The 19383-nt window shown below is 38.4% G+C and overlaps 1 protein-coding gene across 1 annotated transcript in view; it reads left to right on the top strand.

Moving 5' to 3' along the window:
• The window catches only part of LOC150090519 (uncharacterized), a 131048-nt gene that overhangs the window by 107435 nt on the left and 4230 nt on the right, over positions 1-19383 (top strand). Inside the window, exon 8 of the mRNA XM_090378297.1 lies at positions 12897-13005. Coding sequence (XP_090234423.1) covers positions 12897-13005 — 109 coding nt within the window. The remainder of the gene's footprint in view (positions 1-12896; positions 13006-19383) is intronic.

Below are 19383 nucleotides of genomic sequence, written 5' to 3'. Positions count from 1 at the left end.
GCTCTTCACATCTCAAAGACTTTCGATCGTGTTTAGCATAAACGTCGTCTAAACAAGCTTCCATCTTATGGTTTGGCAACTGTTTTTTGTAATTGGTTATCCAGTTTTCTCTCTGATCGCTCACTGAGGGTGATGGTAGATGGCTCTCTGTCTTCTAACTTTTCCACTAATGCCGGTGTCCCCCATGGTTCAGTTATTTCTCCCACTCTTTTCCTACGTATAAGATTTCCATTGACCGGAAATCCTATCCATAGTTTTTTCGATGATAGCACATTGCTTTCCACTTTTCATTTTGAGAAACCTTGCTCTGCTCAATCAGCTTCAACTTCTTGAATATCTACTACCAATTACCGTAAATGCCGATCTCCAGGCGTAGACAACTTATTCTTGTTTTATATCTTGCAAAAATGATTCTTCTGCTCCTATGCTTATCTTTGGTGAGACTCCGATTTCTAGGCAAGTTGATATATTTCTTTTTGGGATTACCCTGACTTCTAATCTCTCTCTTGGCACAAGCACATTACAAATATTGCTTCCTCTGCATCTAAAAAACTTGGTTTTCTCTTTCGCTCTCGGCATTACTTTTCTTCCAAACAGCTGTTCACCCTGTACAAATCGCAAATCCACCCTACCATGGAATATTGTTCCCAAATATGGGATGGTGCCTTCAAAACCTCTCTCAGGCTTCTAGATTGCATTCAGAAGAGGGCAGTTAGGTTAATTAATGACGCATCTCTAACAGAGTCTGTCAACTTGCTGGCTCATAGACGTACTGTTTCTACTGCATGCCTTTTCTACAGATACTTTCATGGGCCCTGTTCTTCTGAATAGGGTTATATAATTTCTGCTCTCTCTTTCAAAACAGTCCAAACACGTGCTGCCAACATCCATTTACTGTCCAACTTCAAACTCACAGAACAAACTTTTCATCTTCCTTGTTTATTCATTCATCTGCTGTTTTCTGGAACAACTTTCCTTCATATGTCTTTCTTGAAAATTACAAACTACAGAAGTTCAAGTCTAATGTCAACAAATATCTTCTCTCTCGTCTTCTCAACTTCCAACCCAAGCATGGTACTAAGTACTATAGGTTCTAATACCTGTTGTGTTTGGGATTTTCATGAAAAAAAAAAAAATGTATTCCTCAGATTGGGTTGATATAAGAAGTGGGGTTCCCCAAGGATCAGTATTAGGACCACTGTTGTTTTTGATATTCATAAATGACATTGATGAAGGGATAGAGGGCATGATGCTAAATTTGCTGATGATGTAAAAATTGGTAGAGTAGTTAATGATCACCCAAGCAGAGCTTCTTCAGAATGACCTAGATAGACTTCAGGGATGTAAGAAAAATGGCAACTATGTTTTAATCCAGCATAGTATTGCATCTCGAGAATAGTAACCCCAAAATAACTTGTATACTTGGCCAAGTTGAACTGAAGCCAGTAGTGGAGGAAAGGAACTTGGGTATTATGATAGGGTTAGATATGAAGTTCTTGGAGCATTGTAGACTGGTTGCAAGGAAGGCCCATGGGAGCATTGTAGACTGGTTGCAAGGAAGGCCCATGGTGTCCTATGGGAAGAAAAAAAAGAAAGAAAGACTTGCTTCTTGAAAGATCCAAAGATGGGTAACTTGCCTGATGAGATCGGCAAAAGGCCGACCATATGAGGAAAGACTTCAAATATGTGGGTTGCAGAGCTTCGAAACTAGGCACCTTAGAGGACACTTGATTGAGGTGTTTAAGGCTCTTAGAGGCATAAGCAAAATGAACGAAGACAAATTTTCACGGTTATAAATGATTCTAGAACAAGGGGTGATAATTTCAATTTTCTTGGGGAGTTGTGTAGACTGGATTGCAGGAAGTTTTATTTTAGCCAGCGAGTTATAAATTACTGGAATAAGTTACCTACCTGGATAGGTAACTTATTCCAGTTTGAAGAAATTCAAACGTCAGTGGGATAATTACCTAAGGGAGGAGGGAAATGCTTTGGTTGTCCATTTCCTTTTCCCTTATTAATTATTATTATTATTATTTTAATTTTCTTCTTTTTTCTTTCTTTTTTTTTAAAATTTCTTCTTATATATTTTCTTCTTCTTATATATTTTTTTATTTTCTTCTTATTATATATATTTTTTATTTTCTTATTATATATTTTTTTATTTTATTATTATTATTAATTTGTTTTTATTATGATTTTATTTTTTGTTATTTTTATTATTATTATTTTTTTTTTTTTTTTTTTTTTTGGTTTGTGCAGCATAAGCCATAGGCTTCCTTGCACCATGGGGTCATTACTAGTACTAATATTAATAGTTTACTGCTAATTATTACTGGTTAATTTTTGTAGTAATAGCTACTAACATTAACTAACAATGAATAGGAGTATTTGCTGGATTATTAACAGTAGTTAGTAGTAATAATAGTTAATATTTTAACTGTTGTCGCTGGAAGAGTTAGTAGTAATAGTAGTCATTAACTGTTATTACTACTAACAACTCTTCCAGCATTGGACTTCTTATTCCAAAGTTGGAGTAAGAAGTCGAAGAACTTCATTGCCATTGTGGCATTGTTATCCATAAATTGGCCATCACCTTCAGGATAAAGAGTAGGGTTATTGACATTTGACCTTCCACCAGTAAGTAGTGGGCTCACGCCAGCTACTTAGTCTGCCGAATCAACGTTAGTGACTGGATTAGTGTCATTTAGGAAGTGACATAATTTGCATAATTTCCGTTTCACATTTTCGTGTGTACAGGGTACACATGTGCTTTTTTATGTTTATCTTCAATTTCTCTTCTGCTTTCCTCTCACTTATCACAAAATCATTTAGCTGCATATTACAGTTTAATAAACTTCTTGAATTCTCTTCCCAAAAGAATTTTTCATATGTGAATGTAGTTATAAAATATCTGTCCAATTTTTGAACAACCTGCGTAGGATCAACAGCAGTTAGACCATTGACATCAAGTGGACCAATGTGATTCTGTCCCTTCCTTCTACTCTTAATATAAGCAAAGAAGTCTTTGTTGTTTTTTTTGCATTCTTTGCTAGAGCCTTCTCATAATCTACCTTAGCTTGCATAACCTGTTTTATGATTTGATTGCAGACTAGCTTATATCTATCATAGGCTTATGTATCACCTGATACTTTATATGCATCCCTTGCATTTTTCTTCTCTGCCATAAGTCTTATTGGTTCATCTCACATCTATTTAGGTCTAAGCCCTGAACAGTATTTCTTAGTTGGTATGAAAAGCCTAATAACTTCTCTGATTACTTCCTTGAATGCTTGCCATTTAGTATTTGCTGTTGGTAACATTATAAGTTGGTCCCACTGCATTGAATTTTCAAAAACTGTCCAGCAGTTTTTGCTTTTTTAAAGTTGACTACTACTGTAGTCAACTTTAAAAAAAACAAAAACTCTTTCCTTTACACTTGACAGTAGTTATTTCTTTAAATATATCCCATATCATTACACTGCAATCACTACCACCTAGAGGGTCTTACTTGCAGATTCTTAATACATAAAGAATTGCTCCTGGTAATCACATCAAGAATATTTCTACTCCTTTTTGCCTCTCTTACATGTAGCTATATTAGCATTTTTCAATGTCAAACTTCAATTGCCATTTCTCAGCACATCTGGCTAACTTTTCTAGAGCCTGTTGAAGTAACATGCTGCATAACTACCCTGCCAATGAACATTAAGCTTGATATGCCTTTATGCCTTCATCAATATTATCATTAGTAAGGATGCATACAGCAAGAAAGCAAGATTATATGGCATCAACGAAAAAAAAAAAAAAAAAAAAAACACATTTCACCCAAACATTTGCTCCAAACGTTTGTCCAGTTCTTCATTGAATTTATTTAAGCTATTAGCTTCCACAACAACTGATGGAAGTTTGTTCCAGCAATCAACCACTTGCTGGTTAAAGGCAAATTTCTGTACATCTATTAGCATTAGTAGAGGCATATAAGGCAAGAAAGTAAGTTTATGAAGCATCAGCCAAAAAAAAACCCCTTCCATTTCACCCATCTATTCGTTCCATAAGTTTGTGCAATTCTTCCTTGAATTTATTTAAGCTGTCAACTTTCACAACAACAGATGGAAGTTTGTTTAGGTGATCCGATTGAGGTGTAACTACCTTCTTGCTAAATTTCCATACATCTATTCTACAACTGTCTTTTCTCAGTTTCAGTTTGTTCTGCTTTGGTTCATAATCTGAGCAAGAGGAAGAATCCTGTCAGCATTGAGCCTGCTCAAACCATTCAAGGTCTTATACACCTCAATCAGATCACCTTACAGGTGCCTTATACACCTCAATCAGATCACCTTGCAGGTGCCTAGTCTCAGGATGCTGCAAATGCAGAACTTAAGCCTTTCTTGGTAAGATCAACCTTTTATTCCCATCACCAATCTCATTACCTTTCTCTGTACTCTTTCCAGCAGGTCTACATTCTTCCTAAAATGAGGCCTCCACACCTGTATGCAGTACTCAAGGTGGCCCGACCATTGACCTTCATACAAGGGAATAATCACCTTATCCCTGGTAGCAAAATTCTTCAAAAAAAGACCCCATGAGCTGCTCTGGCAACCTGTCTGCACTGCTCAGAAAACTTCACATCCAACTATATTATTACTACCAGTTCTATTTTATTCTCCACTGCCCTGAGTGTAGTACCACACGGCTGGTATGTTACTCTGGGGTTACTGTTAGCCATATGCAGTACTTTGCATTTGTCAATGTTAAACTTCAGTTGACACCTCTCAGCCCATCTGTCCAACTTTTCGAGATCCTATTGCAGTAGCGTACTATCATTAACAACCCTGCCAACCTTTGTATTGTCTACAAACTTGGACATTAAGCCTGACCATGTCCAACATCATTATTGCTTAAGTAGCAGACTGTGTTGGTACACAGCAGGCAGAATCCATTGTTTCACGGAGTTACCTCCATATGTGAACTGTACCATCCATTCAGAATGGTAAAAAAGCAAGATCCACCACATCTCATGGCCTTCCTCCATTTATCACTAGTCCACTCTTTTCATGCTTGACACCAGTGCAATCCCCCCCCCAGTTCAAGATCAACAGTGTGTAGAATGGCATCCAAGTGCCACAATCTGTTCTCTCCAGTGTTCTCTGTATGGTACCATTGCTATGGCTTACATTTGTTTCTGTATTAATAATATATTACAAATGCCATATACTTGGGTATAACCACCATGCACAAGTACATGGTGGGTGACCACCCAGGTGTGAACCAACATAAGCAGGGGTTGAGGTGTGGCCCCCACACCACATGGAGGAATGCTGCCCCTCTATGTTACCAGGCAGCACTAGGTGGTAGATGACTCTCATCAACCGGTGCAATACCACCACTTTGCTTATTGGAGGCCTGAAGTGGTGGAACCCATGTTTAGTCTCTAGAGCTAAGTTCCGGTCAACCCTTCCCTATCTCTCCATCATGCAGTATGACTGATGACTTTTAAGGTTATGTTGAACATCGTGGTGACATCCAATATTCCTTACACTTTGAAGGTACTGCTCAAAAACGGTGTTCGCAAGCTGGCCGCTACACCAGACTGAACCTATTGGTAACTCTCTAGGAGGCTTCCGGATCTTGCTACCTCTACTCTGCCAGATAGTGACTGAAGGGAATCTGAGTAGTGTGTATGCAGGGAGCATTGTCGAGGCCACGTTATGTCAATGATCTTGGTATATTCTTACCATGTGTACGCCATATCCAAAAATTTCATTACTTCATACAGCATGTCTCACCCACTTTTTCTTACTATTGAATACACCATGAATTGTCAAACTAATAGAGCAAGCTTATCTGAGAAAAGATCTAAAACTCCCAAGCACTTCCTAATTCATTTCACAAATATATGTGGTCTCAATTCTAATCTCAACAATGTCCATTTCCACTTAGTCTTCCAAACCCCATGTACTTTTTCTGACAGAATCTCAGGTATCGGTTGATTCAACTACTGCTCATCTCAGATTCCCAAATTATTCGCTGTATGATTCCTTTCACCTCAAAGGTGGTACTTGTGCATATGTCCATTCTGATATTCCCTGTCAGAGACTTGGCAATTTGGAATCTCCTCTCTCTTTGATCTTCTCTGGCTTAAAATCTCTCTACCTCATTGTGTCAAATTCATCTGTTATCTCTACCATTCTCCCAACTCCACTAATCACTTGGAGCTCTTTGACTTCCTCTCTTTTTAAAGTTACTTTCTGCAGTCCAACTTTCCTAACAGTGAAGTAATTTTCCTTGCTGATTTTAATGTTCACAACTCCAGCTGGCTTCCATTTTCTAGTCACACCAACCCAGCTGGTCAAGATGCTGAGGCTTTTGCAATTACTAATGACCTTGCACAGATTGTTCATTTACCTACAAGAATACCAGACAATCCTAATCATATAGCCAATACGCTTGATCTTTTTCTCACAAACAACCCATCTAAGTACACGGTCCTTTAGGCACTTCAGATCACAACTTGGTGATTGTCTCTTCTCCAATGGAGCCTTTATCTCATGGCTATTCCCAACCTCATGTTGTTTGGCATTACAAGAATGCAAAATGGGATGACTTGCGAGATTTCTTTTCTTCTTTTCCTTGGTTGGATTACTGTTTCTAGTCTCTTGCCAAAGCTGTCGGCCGCAACATTTGCCCATCTCTGCTCCCACCTCTGTCCAAACCAGATGGTTCTGTTGTCACTTCAGCCAAGGATAAAGCTGACCTGCTAGCATCCCTTTTTTCTTCCAACTCATATTAATGATCTTGGTAAAACACCTCCCACCATTCCCAACACGCTCCATTCAATGCCTCCTGTGGTCTTCCGTCAAAAGAATGCCAGAAGGATTTTGATGAATCTTCATGCTAAGAAAGCTCCAGGTCCCGATGGTATTTCTCCACTTGTTCTCAAAACCTGTGCTCCTGAACTTACTCCTATTCTTTGCTGCCTTTTTCACTTTCTTATTCCAAAGGTGTTTTTCCTTCTGCTTGGAAATTTGCTCATATTCAGCCAGTTCCTAAAAGGGTGACAAATCCCTCCCACCAATTATTGTCCCATTGCAATTACTTCTACTCTTTCTAAAGTAATGGAGAAATCAATTAACCGCCAACTCCTAAACTACCTAGAAACCTTCCATCTGATCAACGATCGCCAGTATGGATTCTGTCAGTGTTGATCCACTGGTGATATTCTGGCTTATGTTACCCATTTATGGACTAATTCAATGGAAAGGTTCGGTGAAACACAAGTAGTTGCTCTTGACATTTCAAAGGCTTTCGATCATGTTTGACATAAAGGTCTTCTAAACAAGCTTCCATCTTATGGTTTACCAACTGTTTTTAGTAATTGGTTATCCAGTTTTCTCTCTGATCGCTCACTGAGAGTGATGGTAGATGGCTCTCTGTCGTCTAACTTCTCCACTAATGCCGGTGTCCCCCAAGGTTCAGTTCTTTCCACCACTCTTTTCCTCTTGTATATTAATGACCTTCTTCCATTGACTGGAAATCCTATCCACAGTTTTGCCGATGATAGCACATTGCATTCCACTTTCCATTTTGAGAAACCTTGCCCTGCTCAATCAGCTTCAACTTCTCGAGAATCTGCTACCAATTCCTTAAATGCCGATCTTCAGGTAATTCTCCAGTGGGACAAAGACAACTTAGTTGATTTCAATCCTTTTAAAACTTAGTCTTGTCTTATATCTCGCAAAAAGGATTCTTCTGCTCCTATGCTTATCTTTAGTGACACTCCTATTTCTAGGCAAGTTGATATATCTCCTTCGGGGATTACCCTGACTTCTAATCTCTCTTGGCACAAGCACATTACAAATATTGCTTCCTCTGCATTTAAAAAACTTGGTTTTTGCTTTCGGCATTACCTTTCTTCCAAACAGCTACTCACTCTGTATAAATCGCAAATCTGCCCTGCCATGGAATGTTGGTCCCAAATCTGGGGTGGTGCCCCAAAAACCTCTCTCAGGCTTCTTGATTCCATTCAGAAGAGCACTGTTAGGTTAATTAATGATTCATCTCTAACAGAGTCTCTCCACTTACTGTCTCATAGCTGTTCTGTTTCTGCTGCATGCCTCTGCCTCAGATACTTCCATGGGCACTGTTCTTCTGAATTGGCTTCTATAATTCCCACTCTCTCTCTTTCAAAACAGTCCAAACATGTGCTGCCACCAGCCAACATCCATTTACTCTCCAATTTAAAACTCACAGAAAAAACTTTTCATCTTCCTCGTTTATTCATTCAGCTGCCTTTTTCTGGAACAACCTTGCTTCATACGTATTTATTGAAAATTACAGTCTACAGAAGTTCAAGTCCAATGTCAACAGTTATCTTCTTTCGTCTTCTCAACCTCCAACCCAAGTACGGTTCTAATACCTCTCGTGTTTGGGGTTGACATAAAAAAAAAAAAAAAACCCTATTTTCTTGACCATAAAATTCACATTTTTTCACAGAAAATGTTAAAATTTGCCTGAATCTTATGGTCCAAAGTAAGGTCTTTATCCAAGACTAAACAGTGGTCAAAATCTTTAGTTTGGCTCCTATATAGTTTTACCATTTCAGATCATACATAACAGAGACAAGAAAATAGGATGCTGAAATAATGTACAGATACTTGTAATTTCAGGAAACTCTAGCCAGCTGTAGTTGTTGAACGTAGCTGACCGGGCTAGCCAGGTGGGTAAAGTGCCTGCCTGGCAACCCAAAGGTCACAAGTTTGAATCCTGCCTCAGGGTAAAATGCCAAAACTTTGGAAGGTGCATTATGGCCACAGAAGCCGATGTGCCAGCAACTAACAAAAAAAAAAAAAAAAAACAGTTGTTGAACGTCTCAATTAACAAACCCTTTAAAGAATTCTTGTGTTGAATAAAAAAAAAGTTGAACAAAAGGATGGAAACACCAAATCACAATTTAACACTAATGGCACATAGAGTGACCAACTATTGGTGTCCCCAAAGATGATGCATGTTTTGAAAAAAGTGAGTATTCAGACCATAACATGGACAGTGACGAGTGTCACAATAGTGATGATTATATGATGGTGAGTAAAAGCTTTTTTTTTTTTTTTTTTTTTTTTATGAAAATGCAAAAGGTATACCTATAATACTTGCTACTATACATGGGTTGAAGGCTAAGAAGACAGACCGTACTTGCTGATATTACCTTTGAATTTCAGTGACTTGTAATTTTTGTGAAATACCTGTGCAGGAAGGTTGTGCCAGAGAACAGAAATAGAATGGATTAAATAATTTAGGAAGAGGAAAGGTTGATTTTGTGAGTTAGTATTTTTTTTGTTTGTTTGTTTGTTTTTATTTTATTAAAACACCAAACATGAGAGGTATTAGAACCTATATACTTAGTACCGTGCATAGGTTGAAAGTTGAGAAGTGAAAGAAGACACTTGTTGACATTAGACTTGAATTTCTGTAGATTGTAATTTTCAGGAAATATATATGAAGAATGTTCCAGAAAATGGAAGTTGAATGAATAAATGAGAGAGAAGAAAAGTTGGTTCTGTGAGTTTGAAATTGGACAGTAAAATGTATGTTTACTTATCATGGCACGTGTTCAGACTGCTTTGGAAGAGAACTTATAGATGCCAGTTCAGAAGAGCAATCAGTACATGCCGTGAAGGGATCTACCCTTCAATCCTCAGTCTCTTCTCATGACGTGAGGACATAGTAGTAAACTACCTTGTCTTGTCCCTTATTGCCTTCAGGTGAGGGATAAAGGACCAACAATTGTTGAGGGTGAGACCAGGAAATTTTATGCCATGACAATTGAGTGACTGCTGTTTAATACTGATAGTTTGAAGATGACAGATGTCAAGGTTGTCCTTCAGCATGAGGGTGTTGCACCTATTGATGGAGAGAATAAGCTTGTGAACTGCTGTGCAAGCAGCCAAGGCAGAAAGAACAACGTTCGCTCTGGGTTTCCAGTGCTGAGCATGATGGACCCTCAATGAAAAGAATATGATCATCTGCATAAGAGAGGATAGTAGTGTGTTGGAATTGGTACATCAACCATTCATCAAATACCATATTCCAGTCAGCAGGTCCCTGGTTAGATCCTTGGGACAGCTCTTGATAATTTCCCTGATAATATAGTGATATATTGTTTTTATAAAGCTCTTCGTGGGCTCATCAAGAATAGATCTAACTCCTTGACATAACTTAGCTTTGACAATTCTTTCTGCATACACACTACTTGGACTGCCTCCTGTTACTAGTTGACAGTTTCATAGGCACTTGAAAATGTGCGTTTAAAATGTATGAATAAGTAACGGCAAATTATTAGTAACGACAAATGATGCAAAAAAGCAAGCTTATACAGCATCAGCCAAAAAAACATGGCCACATCGTCACCTGTCCATCCAATATAATGATTTGTCTAGTCCTTAAATTTATTCAAACTACCTACTTCCATCACACCAGATGGAAGTTTGTTCTAACAATCAATACTCAGGCTGAAAGCAACTTTCTAACCATCCTTCCTCAGCTTAAATTTATGCCTCCCTCATTTGTGTTGTCTGATCAAGAGTAAGGATGCTATCAGCATTTAGCTTACCCAATCCATTCAAAGCCTCAACACTTCATTCAGACATCCTTGCAGGTGCCTAGTTTTCAGATGCTGAAGTTCTCAGAACTGAAGTCTTTGAGCACCTTTTTTGATTTGATGGAACAACAGAAAAATAATTGGAAAATTATTGAAGCACTAAAAATGCTGCAGCTAATCAAATACAGAATTGGAACATTCCTGGGAATAAGCACTGTCACAAGCATCTACTTGGGATATGTTAGGGATACAAAAAATATAACATCTCTTACACACCAATGCTTAAAAGCATGGTAAATAAATTTGACGAATTTTGAAGTAAGTTAAATCAACAAAAGGGCTAAATAATGGTCAAAATTGCCTTGATCATGATTTGAATATATGCAGATGCAAATTTGCACTTTGCAAGTTTGAGCAAAGTTTGCAAGTTTTTATGCTTCCAAAAGAAAAGTGCACAACCCATTGATAACTTTGGTACATACACTGGTGTGCAAAACTTAAGAACCAACGCTATTTCTACAGGTTAAAACCACATTATGAAACGAAACAGCCTGTGGCGATTTGCATAACTGTGACCGTTCAGTAGAAAGCTGATGCACATGCAAAAATTTGAATCGTGATGAGAGGGCTCACATAAACAGATAAAAGCAGCAGTTCAGCAGTTATGTGCAAATTAACAAATGGTGAGTACGATTGTTACAGATGTTCGATTATCTTACAGACAACGAAATGGTCAGTAGACAGCATCTGGATGACTTTACCCGGGGTCGAATAATTGGGAAGCTCAAAGTATGAGCAGTGTGGCTGCAGAGTTCAGTATCACCCATAGCATCATCTCGTGTGTGGTCAGCCTTCAGAATGACAGGTACAGCTGTTTGAAGGACCAGTGGTAGTCATCCACAAAAAACATCGCCCAGTGATGACCACTATATACTCCTACAGGTCAAGAGGGACTGACACCAAACAGCGGGATCCATTGCAAACCAGCTGCACAGGATGAAGGATATCGCAGTTTACTGTGGCCAGGAGACTCCACAAAAGTGGACTGTTTGCCCGATGGCTAGTACGCTGTGTCCCTTTAACACCTGCCTATCGGAGACCGTTTACAGTGGTGCATCGAACACGAGGACTGGACAGCAGCGCAATGGGGTAAGGCACTCTTTACTGATGATAGTAGATTCTGTCTCAGCAGCGATTCTGGACGTCAGCTAATCTGGTGAGAGGTTGGCACATGGTATCACCCCACAAACATCATCTGAAAGGGATCGATGTGGCGGTCGAGATGTTCTCATCTGGGGCAGTGTTATCTTGGATGGATGTACACAACTCCAGATACTGGAAGGCGGTACTGTAACGGGTGTATGGTACTGTAATGGGTGTACACTACTGTACTGAGGTAATCCATCCCCATGTGCGTCTGTTCCGAGGTGCCATGGGCCCCGAGTTTGTGTTTATGGATGATAGCACCATACCCCATCGCAGTGCAGCTGTGATAACCTTTTGGAAAGTGAGGACATTGTCTGTATGGATTGGCCTGCCCATTCCACCTTCTAAATCCCATCAAGCACATATGGGATGCTCTGGGGAGACGCCTAGTGGCACATCCATACCCACCAGAAAATGTTCACCAGTTGAAGATGGCCCTGACAGAGGAATGGATGATGTTACCGCAAGAACTTATCAACAACAATGTTCTAAGTTGGACAGGCGGTGCAAAGCCTGCATCGACATTAGGGGTGACCATATCTCTTACTGAGGACCACCTCTTCTCTTTGTTTCATCTTTGTCAGTGATGCAGCTGTATCGTGGCAGCCAGTGCTGGCATTTTTTAAATCAAGTCCCTCTGTACTGTTTTGTTTCTGTTGTTGTGTCAGTGTTGTTTCCTTCATCATTTCTGTACCTCATAAGGTTCCTTTGATATGCTTTTCGTATATCCAGGCCACTTATATGAGAAGCTATAGATGAAAACCTGACTGGTCCTTAAGTTTTGCACACCAGTATAGTATATTGGCTGCCAAAAGCAGTTACAATAAAAATAATGCTTCCCACCCATGTTGTTTGATCCTTATAGTTATCTTTGATTTCTTGATTTTAGTTTGTTTATAATAAAGTACTACATTTATTGTTACCAGAGTGGAGGTTTTTTTTTATTTATAATGAAATGGAACATTCAGAAACTAGATAATACAGTAAAATCTCTTCAGCATTAATGTTATTAGAATAATAATATGCATTGGTAATACTACATTATGGTTTAGCTAATTTTGTGCTTTATGTTAATTGTGTGTTATTGTTATTTCAGAACATTATTGCAGATCAAACTGATGATAAATATGTAGAAAGGGTTTACTGTGGTCATGTATTTCATAATGGTTGTTTAAAAAAATTTATGACAACTCCCCCTTTTCATGGTAAGTAACATTTTAGAAGCATTCACAATAAAATATTATTATTATTAATGTTTTACACAATTCAGTGAATGAATTGTGTAAAACATTAATAATAGGAATAAGTTTTATATGTAGTATTTGTCATTCACATTGCTATTTTTATAGGTAATAACCAAAATATGTAAGCCTTTAGAGAAAGCATTCCAACTAATGTTTTCTTTAAGTATTTACATATTTTGTTTATTCTTCCCTTTACTTTAATCAAACTTAGTGCCATTCTTTGACAAATCTCGGATTCTTTTAATTTTCTATGCATAATTAGGAATAAATTTCTGCAAAATTAAAAATTGACTTTCTTTGAACATTATAAATTTTCAAATAAATAAATTGTTTACAGAAATTTATAATTTCATATAGGGAATATTTAATGAATTGCTTTACTTGATTAGAGAAAAATTGCCCTCTGCCACTGACTTTGTGTTGATTTCAAAATTCTCAATCTGGTTCAGAACCTATTATTCTAATGGCAGGAGCTTGGACATCTGTTTTTTGCCATACAATTTCTATGGAAAAAGAAATTTATACTTTATAAGCATTGTTTTAAAGCAATATTGTTAGCTTTAGAGAGACTTTGCACACTTCACATGTATTGTTGTGCAAGACTTGTGAATATGATGTCACTTGTGAAGAAAAGAATTTTCATTACTATTAATCATAGAAAAAAAATCTATTTAAGAAAAAAATCAAATGTGCCTGAAATGTAAAGCACTACATAAAACTAACTTGAACTCTCTATGATTACTTCCACTTTAGCTTATGCACATGTCTGCTCTGCTCTTCTTTGTCAGAACTTACTAATTTGGAATCTGCTCGTTTTTATCCTTTCCTTAACATTTCTTTACCCGATTCCATCAGATTTGTTTGTTGCTGCTATCACTTTCTAAACTCTATAAATCACTCTGAAATTTTTTACTTTCTTTTAAACGTTTTCTGAGGCGCCTCCGTAGCCAGGTGGGAAGGAGCAGCAGTGCGTAGCACACGCTTCTTGATTAGACCGGGGTTCGAGCCCGTCACCACCATATACGGAAGATGCGCAAAGGTCAGGGAATGACCACCGCATATCTCGGAGCAATATGGCCTTAGTTGCTAATGCTTCTAAAAACCAAATAACAAACAAACCTTTTCTGCTGGCTTTCCCAACACTGAAAAATGAAGTAATCTTTGTGATTTTAATGTTTACAACTCCAGCTGGCTTCAATATTTTTTTTTTTTTTTTCTCTATTGGATTGAACTGGTAGGAATGCTGAGGCATTTGCTATTATTAATAATCTTGCACAACACTTAATAATCTTGACGATTATATTAGTAGGCAAATTATTTGCCTACTAATATAATCATCTTCTTTTACTTCACTAATAATTTTTCAAAGTATGCACTGAGTTGACCTCAGATCACAGATTGGTAAGTAAAAGTCTCCCAGTGAGGCCTCAGTCCCATTTCTATTCTCAGTTGTGAGTCATTTGGCATTATAAGAGTGCAAATGGATGTGACCTGCATGACTTCTGTTTCTCCTATTGTTGGATAGACTACATTTTTAAATCTTCAGATTCTAATATTTGCACAGATTCTGTTGTTGAAATTGTTCCTAAAGGGATTGAAGTCCTTTATTCTTCATTCTACCCTGAACTCTTATGTTCTATTTAAAACTGTTTTTCCAAAAAATGTGCTAAGGTTGTTCGAGATAAAAATTTAGACTATCACAATTGATTTGTATCCAAATCTTCAGCTTCATTTTCTATCTACACTTAAACTTGCAGTAGTTATAAACAGGTTATTAGCATTAGCATTAGTAGAGGCATTTGATGCAAGAAAGCAAGCTTATGCAGCATCAGCCAAAAAAAAAAAAAAAAAAAAAAACCCACTTCCACTTCACCCCTCTGTTCATTCAAAATACCTGTCCAGCTGAGCCTTAAACTTATTTAGGCTATCAACCTACACCACAAGGGATGGAAGTCTGTTCCATCAACCAACCACCCGCTGGCTAAAGGCAAATTTCCGCACGTCTATCCTACATCTGTCTTTCCTCAATTTGAATTTATGCCCTCTCAGGTGATTTTTCTGAGCTAGAGGAAGAATCCCATCAGCATTGAGCATGCTTAAACCATTCAAGGCTTTATACACCTCTATCAGATCACCTCGCTGGTGCCTAGTCTCCAGACACTGTAATTTGCAAAACTTAAGCCTTTCTTCGTAAGAGCACCCCTTTGTTCCATTCACTAATCTTGTTGCCCTTCTCTGTACTCGTTCCAGCAGCTCTACATCCTTCTTGAAATGAGGCCTCCAGACCTGTATACAGTACTCTAGGTGTGGCCTGACCATTGCCTTATACAATGCAATAATCACCTCCTTATCCCTGCTGGAAAAATTCCTGTATATCATTGACAATACTCCATGAGCTACTCTTGCAGCCCGTCTGCACTGCTCAGAGAACTTCATATCTGCCTGCACAACCACCCCCAAGTCCCTTTCATTCTCTACCACTGTCAGTGTAGTACCACAGAGTTGATACGTTGCTCTGGGGTTGCTGTTTCCCATGTGTAGTACTTTACATTTGTCAATGTTAAACTTCATTTGCCACCTCTCAGCCCATCTGCTCAACCTTTCCAGATCCTGTTGCAGCAGCATAGTGTCAGTAGTGTCCTTGACAACCCTGCCAACCTTTGTATCATCTGCAAACTTGGACATTAAGCTTGATATACCATCATCAATATCATTTATAAATACAGAAAACAATAATGGACCCAACACCGAGCCCTGAGGGACTCCACTAATAACATTAGTCCACGATGAGCAGTGTCCATTGATTACCACTCTGTCTTCTCCCCCTCAACCACCCCTTTATCCATAGCAGCAATTTGCCTCCAATGTCACACTGCTCCAGTTTGTGTAGCAGTCTTCCATGTGCAACAGTATCAAAAGCCTTTCTAAGATCCAAGTATATAATATCAAAGTTATTCCCTGCATCCAGTTCTTTTGTGACTGCATCATAGTATCCAATCAAGTTGGTCAGACAAGACTTCCCCTTAACAAAACCATGCTGTGTCTGAGCTATAACTGAAGTCTTGTCTAAATGATCCTGCAGTGCTTCTTTAACCAGTGCCTCCATTAATTTTCCTGGAACAGAAGTTAAGCTCACAGGTCTATAATTACTTGTGTTAGCCCTTGATCCTCCTTTGTGAATTGGGGTCACATTTGCACATTTCCAGTCTATGGGTACCTCCCCTGAGTCCAAGGAAGCTCTCATAATTATGGCTAAGGGTTTGCTTACTTCCTTTGCTGCCTCCTTTAATATAACTGGATAGATCCCATCCACCCCGGGTGCCTTTCTTGTGTTTATCTTCAACAGTTTCTCCTCCACTTTACTCCCAGTTATTTCAAGATTCTGTAACTTACTGCTAGAGTTGAATACACCTCTGGCATTCCCCTTGCTGAATAACTCCTCATGTGTGAATGTCGATGCAAAATATTCATTTAGTTTGTTAGCTACCTGAGCAGGATCATCAACAGTTGACCCATCAATATCAAGTGGACCAATCTGATTCATCCCCTTCCTTCTAGAGTTTACATAAGTAAAGAACTCTTTGCTGTTTTTCTTTGCATCCCTTGCCAAGAATTTCTCGTAATCTGCCTTCACTTGCCTAACCTCCTTTGTAACTTGGTTGCATATCAACTTGTATCTATCATAGGCTTCTGTGTCATGTGTTAATTTGTAAGTATCCTATGCATTTTTCTTCTCTGCCATATGCCTCATTAGTTCATCTGACATCCATTTTGGCCTAAATAAATTTAATTATTTATTAATAAATTAATAAATTCAAACTGTTTTTTAAGCAGTTAAAGGTAGAAAACTTGCTTCATGACTAAATGGTGGGCAAGTCTTCTGTTACATCCTAATAATAATAAAATTCTTTATTCATAGAAATGTATAATTAATATGAATTCTGGTTGCCTGTAGCAGGACAGGATTCCTGCTACAGGCAACCAGAGGAATCTCACAATTAACTGTACACATTACATTCAGTACATAAAAAAACTACGTGGGTCTACAAATTCATAAAATACACAGAAAGTGCTAATAGATTACATACAGCTTACGTTGCGTTATATAGTTATTATACAGAGCTTACATTGCATTATATGGTTATCATACAGAGATTATATTGCATTATATAGATTTTACAATTATTATGTACAAGCTGCAACACATTAAGACAGTCTGGTCTGGTCTGGACACTTTCACTGGGAGTTATTCCACTGACAATTGCAGGAATGCTGACTGCACTATCACTAATGGTTCTGTAGAATCATTATCTTAAGATATAGCTGACTTATTAGCATCTTTTTTCCCGAAGCTTAGTTGCTAATGCTCCTAAAAAAAAAAACCAACTTCTCATCCCATCTACCCAACTTTTCCAGATCCTGTTGCAGTGGCATTCTGTCATTAACAACCCTGCCAACCTTTGTATCATCTGCAAACTTCAACATTAAACCTGATATACTTTCATCAATATCATTGATAAATATATAAAACAACAGTAGGCCCAACACCGAACCCTGGGGGACTCCACTAAGAACATTAGTCCATGAAGAGCAGTGTCCATTGATTACCACTCTGTCTTCTCCCATTCAACTATCCTTTTATCCATTGTAGCAACTTTCCCTTAATGCCGTACTGCTCCAAATTTGTACAGCAGTCTTCCACATGCAAGATTAACAGCTTTCCTGAAATCAACAAATATATGATATCAAAATTATTTTTTACATCCAGTTTCTTTGTGACCACATCATAGTATCCAGTCATATTGGTCAGACAAAACTTCCCCTTAACAAACTCAGGCTGTGTCTGAATTACTACTGCAGTCTTGTCATGATGATCCTGCAATGCTCCATTATTTTCCCCAGAACAGAAGTTAAACTAACAGGTCTGTAATTACTTGTGTCATCCTTTGATCCCCTTTGTGAATTGGAGATACATTGAAGAAACAGGACATGATTTAGCCAAGGAGGATGCCTTTGTGTGTGCTAGGTGTCTAGTGTCAAGAAATTAGTCATCAACTCAGCGTTCTGATGGACGTCTATGAGAGCTTGAGGTGTAGGGTAAATGCCCTCGAAGAAATTAATATGTATGAGGGCTCATCAAGCTCTCAGCTGCCCAGCTGAACAGCAGAGCTCACTTCTGTACATCAGACAATGCAGAGGCAATCTCAAAGGCAGAATGCACTGGTTCCAAAGGAACTAGTTATGGTTGGTGACTCTATTATCTGGAAGACAGGTAATACACTATGTAAGAAGGATAGGTGGAACAGGACCAGGGTATGCCTGCCAAGGGCAAAACTTGATGACATTGTAGAGCAGATATCATCTTTTAAGGGCATAAAAGGTGATATTGTTCTACACATTGGAACTAATGACATTAAGGGTAAGAGATCTGCAGATTACTCAACAAGTACAGATCAGTGTTGAAAAAAAGTCGTGAGTTAGGGTTGAATGTGAAAGTGTCTGCAATTCTGCCCAGACACGATAGGAGGGAGTATATGGTAAGAGCCTTGTCGATCAATTCGGCCCTGGAGAGATTATGCAAGGCTCAAGGGGTAGAATTTTTTTCATTGTGGTTAGTGCTTGTTAACAGAAGAGATTGCTTCTACAGGCATGGGGTACACTTTAATAGAAAGGGTGCAAGAATATTTTCTGATGCTATCGAGGCAGTATTAGGTGGGTTGGAAAACTGCTAGCTTGGGGGGGGGGATACACAGACTAAAAGGTTAACAGTGGCCGCAGGCAGAGGCAAAAGCAATTCTTGCACTACTTCTATTAGAATGAGCAGCAGCCTGGAAAGCAAGGCAATGGAGATTTCCAGGACTACTGGGAGTTATAGGGGAACAAATAAGTACATTGGCTGTGTTAGGGTAAATAAGAGTAGAAACAGGGGCATGTATACTTGCATGTACACCGTTGCTAGAAGTATAGTTAACAAATTTGATAAGCTTTGAAGTGCTAGTCAAGACATCAAAGGCAGATATTGTTCGAATATCAGAGATGTGGTGTCACACAGACATAAGCAGTGCAGAATTGGAATTTGGGGAGTACAATGTGTACAGAAAGGATAGACAGGACAAGAAGGGAGGAGGGGTTATGCTGTTAATTAAAGAAACACATAAAATCTAAGGAAGTGCATCCAATTGATGTTGATGGACAATGTAATGTTGAGTCTGTTTGGCGTGACATAAGCACTGGGAAAGGAAAAATGAGAGTAGGTGTGTGTTATAAGCCTAATGAATCTGATGAGTATAATGAGCAATTGTGCAGAGAAATAGAGTGGACCAGTAAATCAGAATGTCT

Source organism: Mastigoproctus giganteus, chromosome 1 (genome assembly GCF_048544385.1).
Source record: "Mastigoproctus giganteus isolate SK-2022 chromosome 1, ASM4854438v1, whole genome shotgun sequence".
Classification (NCBI taxonomy): domain Eukaryota; kingdom Metazoa; phylum Arthropoda; class Arachnida; order Uropygi; family Thelyphonidae; genus Mastigoproctus; species Mastigoproctus giganteus.
This window is presented reverse-complemented; position numbering and strand designations above follow the sequence as displayed.